Source organism: Botryllus schlosseri, chromosome 12 (assembly GCF_051294905.1).
Source record: "Botryllus schlosseri isolate E-star chromosome 12, Bs_hap1, whole genome shotgun sequence".
Classification (NCBI taxonomy): domain Eukaryota; kingdom Metazoa; phylum Chordata; class Ascidiacea; order Stolidobranchia; family Styelidae; genus Botryllus; species Botryllus schlosseri.
Genome location: NC_137247.1, coordinates 13,851,063 through 13,863,020, shown reverse-complemented (window position 1 = coordinate 13,863,020; position 11,958 = coordinate 13,851,063). Strand labels below are relative to the sequence as shown.

The 11,958-nt window shown below is 41.0% G+C and overlaps 2 protein-coding genes across 2 annotated transcripts; both read right to left on the bottom strand.

The window, feature by feature from the left end:
- Positions 1-16: 16 nt before the first annotated feature.
- Positions 17-2,082, bottom strand: LOC145451616 (adaptin ear-binding coat-associated protein 1-like). The gene has a single exon (XM_080329824.1). It carries the CDS (start codon positions 1,962-1,964, stop codon positions 1,191-1,193), a length of 774 nt encoding a protein of 257 aa, XP_080185950.1. The 5' UTR covers positions 1,965-2,082; the 3' UTR covers positions 17-1,190.
- A 2,636-nt stretch (positions 2,083-4,718) lies between these two features.
- Positions 4,719-11,838, bottom strand: LOC145452354 (coiled-coil domain-containing protein 89-like). The gene is made up of 7 exons (XM_080330558.1): positions 11,683-11,838; positions 11,390-11,533; positions 7,288-7,385; positions 6,543-6,667; positions 6,114-6,256; positions 5,319-5,636; positions 4,719-4,973 (listed from the first exon to the last, which is right to left on the bottom strand). Exons 1-7 carry the CDS (start codon positions 11,740-11,742, stop codon positions 4,839-4,841), a joined length of 1,023 nt encoding a protein of 340 aa, XP_080186684.1. The 5' UTR covers positions 11,743-11,838; the 3' UTR covers positions 4,719-4,838.
- Positions 11,839-11,958: the final 120 nt, after the last annotated feature.

Genomic DNA, 11,958 nt, shown 5'->3' with positions numbered 1-11,958 from the left:
GTTTTGCACTACAGCCTGTTGATCGAATATTACATCAGAAAGGTGCATTGAAAATAATGCAAGCTGTACAAGATAATTTCACATGATAGTAAAGTATAGTATACTCGGATATAGCATGTAGTACAGGAGAGACATGGTAAAATTGTGAGTAATAACGAATAGCGGCAGCTTAGCAAATTAGCGTGACCTTCCATACAGAATGAGAGAACGTTCAATTTCCGACCAGTGATGTTCCAAAATCCTAATGACTCCGAATTGGTTGCGCATACAAGAGTGTTGCAAGAAATACAACATAGCATTGGTCTTGAGCTCTTGACCTTGGTAGGACTGCTGAGAACGATTTACAACACGCAGTGCTACCGAACACCGCCAGTACTACCTAGCATTAATGTCACCAGATACTAATTCATTACTCTAATTCAATTCTAGAAGATACAACTACCAGGTATAGTTACCAGCTCGGGCATAGACAGAAAATAATATTCAAGGAGTGTACTCTACTATCAAATCCTCAATCTAATGACAGAGCTCTCATTAAATCGTTGACTTCTAAGTGTTGTCACACCGAGTTATCTTCACAGCTACATTTAGTATACTGGCGTTGTCTTTAAAACAAACACGTCAGAACTGATAAATATATTATTGCAACAACATTCAAAACAGCTTCCAACCATGATCAATGCCAAAAGAATAGACCAAGTGTGAGCTACCTTTATCTGTAACTATGAATTGATCAATAATATTCATACTCTAGTAGACATTCAAGTTTTCAGCTATTGTCACATCACATGTAGGATGTGGCTAGATAACCATAATCATATCAAAACATTGTTCTAGCAAACATGACTAGGAATTCTTCATTCAAAGCCGACATGTGAAAGAAAATATTTCAGACACAATTAGAATCGCTATAATGGGAGATTGTTTCAGCAACTATGCACTACATAGTGGTTTACAAGATTTGGTCTAAAATATGTACTACATGAAAGTTTGGAAGATTTGGTCCAAAATTTATGCCATAACACCAGTCAAAGAAATAATATGGTTCCTTTGCAAGAGCAAAGGGAACTGGAAAATCATTGCATGCGTATATAAAATATGGAGCTCTTACAAGTCAATATATTCAATCGATTTGAAATGGTGTTCACAGCCAATATCATTTCACTACTGAATCTGAAATAGAGTCAGCTTCAAAACTGTATCCATCCAGGGTCACTGGCACTAGAATTGCTGGCAGCCTGCTGAGCACCAGCAAAATCGCCCCAGTCACTCTGTCCGAATGCATCAGTAGATTGCTGTGGGGGGTTACTAGGTGGGGCAGAAGTGCCTATACCAAAGATATCAGTGGAAGCAGTTGACTGCTGGGGAGGTGGAATCGACGCTACAGGACGAGACACACCACTAGGAGGTGGTGGTAGTAAAATTCCACCAGCACCCAACGCAACATTAGTCCTTGGTTTAGCGGTGTTACCCTTTGCGCCCACTTTCCCACCGAGGTTTATCTTAAATGTCTGTCCTTCTTTGAGTTGCAGATCTAAATGTTTCTCAGTTGTCATGCTATTTTCAATTTCTTTGTCTTTTTTCACGGCGTTGAAATGATCCTGTAGGGTGACATTGAAGTCGAATGCGTCACCCCTGTCGGCAAATCCAATTCCTATGAAGGCCGTCCGTCCATTTTCGTCCGATATCCTAAGGACGAAATATCGAGACGAATCTAAGACCGATTCTACGGCGACACTTGGATATTCATCGATCGGGGCTTTTGCAAAGAGCTCTCCATTCCTATCTTCTAATTTTATGGTTAATTTATTTCCCAAAGCCACGATTCGCATGCGACCAGTCCAGGAAGGTTTGTCCAAGCCCCAATCTGCAGCACGGTATCCTCTGTTTGACGGTCGCGGCGGTAGACGGTATACGAGAACTTCGGGTTTGACGGTAAGTACTCTCTCATAATCTGCAGCCATTTCAGATTTTTTTGACCGGACGCAGCCTGACGCTAAAGTTACAAAGTAATTGCAAAAAGTTTAACGTATATAGCCAAGTAGGCGATTGCTTCGTCCAAGCAAAATCAGACCCACCCGTGCGTGAGATATGGCTCAACTATGTTATCTAATAATATCTCTGTAAGCTCATGGGATAGTATCCAATAACCAGAGGTGGTCAGTAATGAAGTACTTCTACTTTTTGGAAGTACTCAAGTAGTTTTCCTCTATTTCTGGTACTTACTCAAGTAGATCTGATTTTCTCTACTTCTACTTCTACTTCGTAATATTTGTGATCTACTTACTTACTTTTCGCTATTTTCAGTTTGTCAAGTAAAAGTAGTTTAATCCTCCAATACGAAAGATAGCCTGAGGAATTTCGGGGCTGTTTTCACGGCGTACCAACATTTAATATTCATAAAAGCCCTGGAATTTTGTTGCGCTTCGCGCACAGTATATAGTTTTGGAATAACATATATGTTTTCACGAAAGTATCAGTGAATATAATTTAGGTACTGGATTGCGTGGTTCCGCTCACACCGCATTGTCGCCCGTTTGAAATATTTCATCACAGAAAATATGGCCCACCATAACGTTTGAAACTAACGTTTCGCAATCCGGCAATTAAGCCTACCTATCATATCGTAATCTAGCAGCCCATGACGTGTCCTGCTAATCTGAAAAATCCGGCTTTTTTAACGTTACACCTGTTTTAGCAGATCACCGCCTTTGAAGAGTTATGGAAAAAAGACGTGAAATGTATTTTCCGCTTTTTGGAAGTGGTATTTGTATTTCATTTTCAAATCCTAGTATCATATTTTGAGTTCTAATTGTCTGCAGAACATATGTTGAAGCATAAAAGCAAGTGTAGTAATGCGTCAATTTTCCGAAAATAAAGCTACACTATATATAAATTTTACTATCCACAATGTTTGTTATTAACGTATACTATGCGGAAAGTGCTGAAATCGTATCCGATACAACTTCTCCGTATTGTTCGTTGCCTAAGCTTGGGGCCTTATAATGTGGAGTAGGGCGTCATGCCATGATGTTCAAAACGGGGTCTTCTAGTAAACAAAGGGTTGGTATCGCATTTTCATATCAATACTATAATCTGCATCCCATGATGCGACGAAAGAATATGCTTCTTCTGTCGAAAATTGACACCTCCTAGGATGCATCAATACGAATCAAAGCTTCCGCATAGCTCAATTTTCAGCTTTGGACAGTCCATGCGAACGAATTACGACTGTTTTCAAAACTACTTACTTACTTGAGTAGATTTAAAGTCAGTCAATTCTACTTCTACTTCAAGCAGTTTTAGGAGGCTTATGAAAGAATTAGTACTTCTACTCGTACTTGAGTAGACTTTTCGTCGCTACTTCTACTTGAGTAGCTTTCTTGACTACTTACACCACCTCTGCCAATAGCCATAGCAATTTACAATGTAGCTGCGTTGTAGCCTAAATTGCTATGCAATAACCGCGCATTTTCTGTTATTTATACTCTCCTTCACTCATGGCAAAATGCAACTAATTTGGAATGGGAGTGCATCTGCTATAACTATCCGTAATGGACAGCACACGCGCGTCAACGAAGAACAACTACCATATGATCAGGACGGACTGCAAGAAAACGCATTGCTCTATCAAGTATGCCGGGCCCCAATTGTGGAACAGCATCTCACCTGCTATCCGACAGTCGTCGAGTATGTCCGCATTGAAGTCGAAATGCAAGCAATTTCTTCTAAATGAATACTTGCCAGCCTTCAGGATTACCGAACCACGACCTAACATCGACCTCGCCCTCCGCCACATGCTACCTCATTTTGTCGCTTGCGTCTTATATTCTCTGCATTACTTTGCATTCAGTGTGCACTGTGCATGTCTCTTCTTTACTTCGCTTAGGCTAAGGTGGGTGTCTGATCTTAAAGGCTACTCCAAGTTGTCTCGACACCTTCCTATCATTTCATTGTATCGCAGTCTTGTGATGTTTTGAAGCGATGAAAATATTAATAAGCCTGATTGACTGATTGATTGATAGGTAAACCTATAGCCATAGGCCAAAATTGCCAACCGATATCTGTGCGCGTGTAGTGCGCACACCAGCAGGTCTAATACTACCTTTTCTTGCCGCGACGATTTCCATGGTCGTCCGAATAATGTCCCGCAGCTCCCCGGTGCCGCTTCCAAGCCATTTTGCGAAACGATAAAACTGGGAGGTTACCATATTTTGAGATCCGAAAAAGAGGACGCTTTTTAAAAATTCTGAAAGCTCAAGCACTGAAAAAAGAAAACTGGTGATTTTTAAATTTTTTCACCCGATAGTACTGCGAGGTCATCACTTCGACTCCTGTTTTGCCGGATTTTATACGAAAGTCTGACATTCGCCGCGCGGGGTAGAGTTTTTGATCGCATTACGATACTTTTCTTAGAAAAATAGGAGAAAATCCCGTAAAATAGGACATTTAGGCGCCCTCCGAGTTCACTTTCAATTTATTGAAAAAAGAGGACAATTCCTCTTAAAAGATGACGTATGGTAACCCAAATGAAACAGTGCTGCAGACACTACTCCCAAAGATAGGCCCTACGATGTCACCGCGAAAAACTATCAGACTAGCAGTCAGAACCATCAACCATGTAACAGTGGATCAGTGCATGCATATTCGTCTGTACAAGATCTTTCCATTCGTGCGTTTAACAACGACGGCTCGCCTATAAGTGAGTATTGACTGCATTCATATTTGAAAAATATCTTTATTAACATGTTACTGTCATTCATTTAGTCGTTTCAATATTTTGAAAAAGGCAGACACATTGCACGAATCAAAGTAGCATAAGAATTTCAATTAGGTAGCTATGATATGATGTTCTTTCTCAGTTTGAAATTCAAATCTTTCTCTTGATCCAGCAACTTACTGCTGTGAGCTTTGTACGCATCATATTCTCTTCTCAACTGCATGAGTTCTTCTTCTGCGAGTTCGCGCTCACTCTGAAATGACATGATTCAGTTATGATCCAGAAGCAGTTACATAAATAAACCGGCCAAAATTTGCAGGTAAGACAAGTTTGCTTAAAGTATGTGTGCCAAAAGTCCTATTGAGCTCACGAGCAGCAATACCATCACAACAATATTTGGATAGAAGTAGCCTTGTCTAAAGTACTGATCATGTATAAGTGGCAGTAGTACACAAACACTAGAGCAAGTACTGCAAGTAAATGAAACCTACTTAAGTAATCATGGAAGTAGAAATACTTTGTTACTTAATGACCCAGATGGGTATACCTGAGGTGTTTTATCTTCCCCATCAGCTATTCTGATAGGTTGTTCACCCACCTGAAGCTTTTTAACTCTAGAGTTTGCATTCACCCTGTCTTCCATCTTCTTGAAATTTTCCTCTGACGCCTTGAGTTGATGCTCCATACATGTCAGTTCTTCTTGCAAGCGTTCTACGTCGCTTTGGCGCTCTTGCAGCAGTTTTCCTCTCTGCATCACTTGCTCCAGCAACGCGTCATTTTCTCTGCGCACTTCCTGAGAGGCGGTGTCGTTGTGGGATCTCGCGATATCTCTTTCTGCCTTTGTTTTGGATAGAGAATCCTCTGATGATTTGAGTTTTCTGTTCAAAAGTTTCATTTCGCGCTCGAGGGTTTCGACCTGCCATGAAATTTATATCAAATTCAAACTTGCAATAGATATTTTGCCAGTATAGATCAGCATCGCCGTTATTGAAAAGTAAAAACAATATTTAAAGAGAGGAATTCACAGGTGGTCAAATGAAAGATGCAGTAGAGATCTTCATGGCGTGCTAAAGCTAATTTAATAGAGATAGAAAACGAAAGGCCTAAGAAGTACTCAGCTTGAGGCATGAGGCATCATATAAGTTAATCAATCATCGGCGACAGTAAGATGCATCTTCATGAACAACGCAGCACGAATAATGACAATGGAAAATGCGTCTATTGAGCAGATGAAAATAATAGAGCCATTGATTACAATTATATTATATGATTATGACGAAATCAGGTTTTACTGCAACCTCAAAAAAACGAACGAATCAATATTATTCGTCCTAAATCACTACCAATAATCTAACACCAAACGGAGCCAAAATTACACCAGTGGCCGCTATACCTTATCGGTCAAGCTGGTATTCTTCTCTAGTAAATCAGTCAGTTTTCCTGCATTTTGCTCAATCTCTTCTCGGTGTTGTTTCTTCATCTGCTGCAGCGAGGAACGGAGATTGGATATAGCAGTGTCCTTCTCTTCTATCACACCTGAAAAACAGAGATCCGAAGCAATGAAAAATTTATTCATAATTGGAAGTAGACACATATATTGTGGGCAAATTCAGGAAGACCATAAATCGTCTCCCATTACTCGACTCGAATCATTACAATCAATACACAATTAGGATTTAAGATCTCGAATTGTTGTGCTCTTTCCTACATAATAGTGAACCTGGACTAACGGTTTTGGAAGAAACACATTCAGTTGCTTACATATCGTATGCGACGACGGAATCAATTTATCAGAGTTGACTCACGGCACCCTATCTCTTACCTGAAAACAGGCTTCGATTTTCTTGCAGTAACCTTGCGTTTTCTTTTGTCAAGAATTCGTTTTTTCTTTTATGTTCGTCCTTGAATTTAATCATTTCTTCGTGATTTTCCGCCAACTCGTTAAATCTGAAACGAACAAGATGGTGGTGGAACATGAAGGCCTAGTAATTATTTGAGTTTGGCGGACTCTGGATTTACCAAATGTAAGTGACAGTCTACCCAAAGAGCCTATGCAAAAGTTTCACACATAAAGTATCATTGTTCACATAAATCTTACTCATAAATCACACTGTTCCATTTTCATAAAACACAGAAAGTTCTAAACATGCACAATATCAATACAAACCCCAGTAAATAACAATAAACGCATATAGTATCAAACTCTCTCCCTCTGCTTCCAGACACAATGGTTAGGGTGCATGGACTAATGCTTCAAAAGTTCAACCATGTCGCATCCTTCACAGGATCGTTCACACTGACTCGCGGAGGATATAATGTACGAAATAATGAAAATGATATTAATTCGATGCAACAAAATTATCCTCAAGAAATTATATCAAATAACGGTATATAGGCTATATGAGATCAGCTGCTAACTTGTATTGCCAAGATGTCATTACGACCAGCAATGACACTCTCGATGGAAAAAATGTGTATCCGTTAGTAACAATTGTCAAAGCGCAATTTTGCAATGAAACTGAAATTCCTTTGCTTGAAAGGATACAATTCTAAAGAACCCCACCTACCTCTGTTCCAGCATTTCACTTCTTTTAAGTTCCAATTTGGTTTCGTCAATGGCTTGCTGACGTAGCTGTTCAAGTTCACTATTGATGCCTTCGAGAGTCTGAAGATGAATACACAATAGACCAGTGGTTCCCAACGTGGGCGATATCGCCCACCAGGGGGCGATTTGGCGGTCTAGGGGGGCGAAAATAACGAAGGGGGCGATAGGGGGGCGAAAACGGACGAAGGGGGCGATAGGGGGCGAAAGCAACGAAGGGGGCGATAGGGGGCGAAAGCAACGAAGGGGGCGATAGGGGGGCGATGGCGCGTTCAAACGGCTATATTGGAGTCGGGACCGTAACTACCGCATCCCAAACCCCCCAATTAGGGATGGGGGCCCGAACTCGAGGGGGGCCCAAAATTATTTCATGAATTAACATGAATTATAAAGTAAACTTTTAGAAATTCATCCAACTTTTTCAGAAATTTTTCGCGCTGGGCGCGATTTAATAATATCATATATTTTGATTTTGGGGTACCCTTCACCCAACAAAATACGCATGATTTATGGAAATTGGAGACTTCGGCGTCGGCCATTCCTGCGCCACGACGCACCAAGACATACGAAGTTAGAGGCCATGTAACATGCAACTCCGAGAAGTGTGCCAGAACGATCAGCAGCGAGAAGACCTTGGCCGACAAGGAATGCCCTTGTGCTGACCGAAAACTTCGATATATATATATACATATATGTTTAATTGTCCATATGCGCCTCAATTGCTGGCGTCGAATGTTCTTGTCCTAGCGACTTTAACCCTACAGGACAAATGCCATCCCGCAAGGGAAAAATTATTTGCCAGTACAGAAATACCAATTTGAAATCATGTGCGTGTTTTAGTTTGGTACGTTTTGACGATTTCCATATCTTCTGACATAACACATACAGGAAGTCACGAAATAGCATCATGTAACGAAGTCAATATAACAGCGATTCCGCCAGAAGATGTTTAATTATTATTTAGGGGTCCTACCTTTTCCAGCACACCACACTCAGCTCTACCGGTAAATCTGATTACGCGGGCAGAAAGAGGTTAAAAAATTGACAGTAATATATATGCAATTTCCGACCATATTGACTGATTCAAACATGAATTATATAAATTTGTCGCGCTTCACGCGTTTAGGCGAAATACGGTGCCTCACCAAACAGTACACGAAATAAGGTATAGCTGATATGTAGCGACAAAAGACCCACTGGCTGAGGGGGTTGTGGGGCTTGGTTTATCACCCAATGGGGCCAAAGACCAACGTTTAGGGGGCTGACGAAGTGCTGTTTTTAGTTTCTCAATATTTGGGGGGCGATGATCGGTGTGGAGCTTCAAAAGGGGGCGATTAGTCCAAAAAGGTTGGGAACCACTGCAATAGACATTAGCAACTAGTATTAGCAGTATTCCATGGTAGAGTACCAGTGCTCTTCAACCGGGGTGGTCGTACACCCTCGGGTGTACCAGAATTTGCAAAGGGTGTACCACTCGGATGGGGTGTACAGGGGTGTACCAGATCCGAATTACAATGAGCCGATGGCTAGCTATCACAAAGGCAGGTTTATGGGTCAGGACAGGTTGACGCACAGGTTAATGACCATGCAGCACCGTAACTGCCACACCCCAAACCCCCCAATTGGGGGGGGTGAGCTCGAAGGGGGGCCCAAATTATTTCGTGAATTAACATAAATTATAGCGTATATTTTGAAAATTTATGCAATTTTTTCCAAAATTTAAAGTTGCCAATTATGTTCATTATTTGGTACTCTTCCCCCAAGAAAAAACACGCAACATTTATAGAAATGGACATATCGGCGTTGGCCATTAACACGCCACCACGCACCAAGATATATAATGATTTAGTACTTATTACATGCGACTCCAAGAAGTGTGCCAGAACGATCGGCAGCGCGAAAAGCTTGGCCGAAACGGACTCCCTTACGCAGACCGAAAACTTCGTTATATATACCAAATAATAGGTTTAATTGTCCATAGGCGCCTAAATGACTGGCGCCATATGTTCCTGTCTTGGCAATCTGAACCTCAGAAGACAAATACCATCCAGCAAGAAAAAATATATGCCAGTGAAGAAATACCAATTTGAAATCGTGTGCGTCTTTTAGTTTAGTACGTTAGAGCAATTCTAAATTTTTGATATAGCAGACAGGAGGTCACGAAATAAAATCATGTAACGAAGTCATACCAACGGGTCCGCCCACCCGAAAATGTTTAATTATTATTTATTGGCCCTACAGTTTCCGGTAAATCTGATAACATGAGCAGAGAGGACAAGATATTGATAGCAATATATATGCAATGCAATCTTATTGGCCGATTGTATCATGAATTATCGAAAATTTTCGTGATCCGAGCTGGCACACTAAACAGTGCAGCAAATTTCTCGGCAAAAGCGAACACTGTGATGAGGGGTCGGTTTATCACCCTATGAGAACCCAAAACCCAAGTTTTTGTGGGGGGGCTGACGAAGTGCTGTTTCGTTCCTGCCAACGGGTATACGCCCGAAGATGTCTAATTATTATTGGGATGTCCTACAATTTTAAAACGGACTTCGCTCAGCTCCACCGGTAAATCTGATTACGTGAGCAGAAAGAGGTTCAAAATTGATAGCAATATATATCTAATTCCCGATCATATTGCCCGATTACATTCTTGAATTACTGAAATTTTTCGCGCTTCGCGCTTCTAGGCGGGAAAAGCGGTCTCACATAACGTACACCCAGTGGAGATGTGAAATAGCATCAAAAAGCGGATAGCCAAGGGAGGGTCTGGGGGGCGAAGCCCCCCATAAGTTAGGTTTATCACCCCATGGGGGGCCCTAGGCCAACGATTTGGGGGGGGCTGACGAAGTGCTGTTACGGCCCTGTGAGCATGGTACGATGTTATCTCAAGTGTAATACAGTACACCGTTTGATTGTGATGTCATAAGCACAAATCTCCCGTAATCATTTAGCCGTCGGCAATAGACCAATGGCTCCGTTTGGTGTTGGAAAGTATGCAGTTAACAAACATGTGTTCAGCTAGTCATTTGTCTTTTAGTGATTTTTGAGGAAACCGCCGCGATAGCTCAGACTTTTTGAATCTGTACTTCCTACCCGACGTTAATAAATACCGCAATGCACATAAATGAAGTGACGTATAGCCAGGGTCGAGACAGCTTCCATGTTGAAATCGAAATCCTTTTGTTTTAAAATGCCGATTGTATGTCCAATATTTCGCCATACATTTTCAATTTAGTATTTTGCTATTAATGATCTAAATTAGCGACAATAGACTGTGTATAGCGACATACGATCTGAGGTTACTGATATCTCATGCAGCCCATGTGCTTCTGTCGACTGTGTGTGGTGTGGGGCAGGCCTGATACGCAGTAGGCTGGTGCGCCTGCTATCATCGCTGATCTGAATCACCGCTTCTGCAGCAGTAGCTTTACCTATTCTCTCCCCAATACTGTTACATTTAGGTTGATTATCGTTCGTAATGTCATGCTGTTTTGGGGCTGACACAAAATAAATTCCAATTTGCGTGACAGGCGGCCTAACTGGCGGCGAATATAGACTCTGTGACCAAATACTATTTTATTCAAATCCAAATTTTTGACGGCAATAACTCCGCTTCTACTGGTTGGAATTGAACCAAATTTGAAGAACATCGTTTTTATAGACTTTCATAATACTTTCATCGGGTGAACAGAAAAATTTCAAATTTTTCGTTATTTATTTTTCCCGTAGCAATGCGGCTACTGGTTGGAATCGAACCAAATTTGGTGTGTAGGCTTAAATTAGGTAACCTAACAATTTTATCAAGTAGCCAGTACGATTTGAGAAAAAAAGTCATTTTTGAAGACCCGTAATGAACAGGGGTGTACGAGTTTTGAGCAAACGTTAAAAGGGTGTACCACTCCAAAAAAGGTTGAAGAGCACTGCCCTAGAATATAATCCATTATTGCCAATGTGTTATATCTCTCAATCTGAGATTGCAGTACAGTACAATAATTTCGCTGGTATTTCATATGCATAAACTGATTTGAATTTCGTACGGTAAATCAATGGATTTCCCTTACTTGATTTCGAATCATGAATTCATCAGCTCGCTTTTTCAAGATGCATATCAGTTGACCCTGTTCATCAATTCTTGATCTCAACATTTCTTTTTCGCTTTCCTCGGTTAACTTCACATTTTCCATTGCATTCAACATCTCGTCGTTCTTAAAATGTACTATACTTCATGTACACGTTCAGCTACGGCACCGCATACCGAACCGCAGATACGGTACGGAAAATCAAATCCGAATCATCATTCAACAAATCAACATGAGTAAATTCACCGAAATTCGATTTGAAAGAGCGTTCTTACCTTTTGATTAGTTGAAATAATGACTTTCGAATCTTTTAGGTGTCGAACAGGCGATGCCATCACAATTTTGTCTCGCTGCCTTGAAAGGAGAACACCGGTAGCCCAGTTTATTTACATTTGTCGCGAAGCAACATTGCTTAAACATACCGCCACCTTCCGATCATTTTCAAGTGCGAATTCTAACCACACGGAGTCAGATACCATCAGCAAAGAGAGAATATACAAATATTTTGTTCTCTGGTTTCCTGTCCGCGATTAAGCGGAGTTTCACAAGAG